The sequence below is a fragment of the Etheostoma spectabile genome, chromosome 21 (genome assembly GCF_008692095.1).
Source record: "Etheostoma spectabile isolate EspeVRDwgs_2016 chromosome 21, UIUC_Espe_1.0, whole genome shotgun sequence".
NCBI classification, from domain to species: domain Eukaryota; kingdom Metazoa; phylum Chordata; class Actinopteri; order Perciformes; family Percidae; genus Etheostoma; species Etheostoma spectabile.
In genome coordinates, this window is record NC_045753.1 from 12,213,208 (window position 1) to 12,214,909 (window position 1,702).

The 1,702-nt window shown below is 37.4% G+C and overlaps 1 protein-coding gene across 1 annotated transcript in view; it reads right to left on the bottom strand.

The window, feature by feature from the left end:
* LOC116670961 (kelch domain-containing protein 1-like) overlaps positions 1 to 663 on the bottom strand; it is an 8,504-nt gene extending 7,841 nt beyond the window's left edge. The window contains 1 exon segment of the mRNA XM_032501753.1: positions 335 to 663. Within this exon segment, the coding sequence (XP_032357644.1) occupies positions 335 to 436 (102 nt within the window). The 5' untranslated portion in view covers positions 437 to 663.
* Positions 664 to 1,702: the final 1,039 nt, after the last annotated feature.

Here is a 1,702-nt window from a genome sequence, read left to right on the forward strand (position 1 = left end):
AAAAAATGATAACTCCCCCTCTAGGCGACAACATCCTCCAAAACAATGTCAACAAAAAACGGAACTATATTAACGCAGGGTTGATTTCCGGACTGTTGTAGATTGCATTACTTTTTAGTAAGATGTTAAACTGGCAACTCACTTAAAGTGGGCTAATATTGAAAAGTGGTAGCCTACATTGTTATTTTCACCATACTATTATTTAAAGAAGGAAAAAAGAAAAATTACCAATTAGAATGACTGAAGAACACAAAGTCCCCGGATGTGACACAGCTAATGAAAACTTTGAAATGCAGATTTACCTGCACAGGTACGACACACCGACGGTTCTTACCTGGTAACCTCCCCAGACATACAGCGTGTCGCTCTCTATGAACGCCGTGTGGCCGCTTCTCTCCAGCCGGCTCACCGGGGCACTTCTGTCAGCTACATCCATCACCAAAACCCGGACTCTGATTCTCGGACTCACCGCTCAAATAAAAACAACTAAAATGATTCCTACCAGAGAAGGGAAATGCTATGGATGTTGGCTCAGAGCGCAGAGACCTGTTGCTGCTGCTTCGGATGCAGAGCAAAGCTAAATGATTGGTGGGTCGGCGGAACCTGTTTTTCAGGCTCTCCGCCCTGATTTACTCCTCCCATTAGTCTGAGCCCTGTCGTGATGCAAGTTTATTCGTAGAAAACCACTTCGTCATTTAACACCTTTAGGGCTGCACAAATCTTTAGAGTATCTACTTAAGTGGGCCGAACCATTTTACATTGTTTATTGGTTGTTTGCTCTGTAATCAAGCTCATGCATATGTTTTAGTTTACACATCATTTCTGTAGTTCGCATGTAATTAAGTGGGATGTATTCAGGGCTAAGTGCTCAAAATTAACAGAAAGACACATTTGGACTCATCAAACACAGGTGTGACTGATTCAATTACCAATCAGTGCATAGCATTCATGTGAGACACTTCCATAGCTTTAAGGAATCATTATGTGATAAGTTACCCCTGTGCCTTGTTCCACACTGTTACTGATGGGAAATCACAGGTGCCACTGATAGCAATAAAGGACGGGTTCGCCATTTTCAAAGCAATACTCCCATGCCTGAATGTACATTAGAAGTTGACGATATTTATATAAAAAGATATGTTTGCATGTAGTTTCTCCCCAAGAAAAACTTGTATTATTGTGAATAGTTATGAAAATAAGACATTTGGGGAGGAAGTAGAGAGTGGAGCAGAAATGTAATTTATCTTTATATATTTTTTGTTTTGTTTTTATTTTTATTTAAGGAAAATGTTTTTTTACATACTTATTTTTCTGAATTGTATATTGAATGGTTGAATTGATTATGTAACTTAAAAAAATACATATTAAATTTATTAAGTTCTTTAATATCAATGCATCTCACCTGGAATTCACCACTTTTGTCTTTACATTATGACATTTATTAACTCAGTAGCATTGCAAGCGTTAAAGTTTTTGATTAGTTTTGCTTACTTCAGGGCAGTTGCTTTGGTATTTTTCTTCTTTTTTTGATTGTTGTCCTCATCACTGCTGAATCAGTACAATTTTCAAATAAATGCCATCGTTAAACACGATAAAATATAACTACCCTGACAAAAAGGACTTCTGAAAAATCAACGAAAGTATGTTCAGACTTAAAATGGCACTTTGATTTTAAAGCATGATCCAGAAGCACTTGAATGGA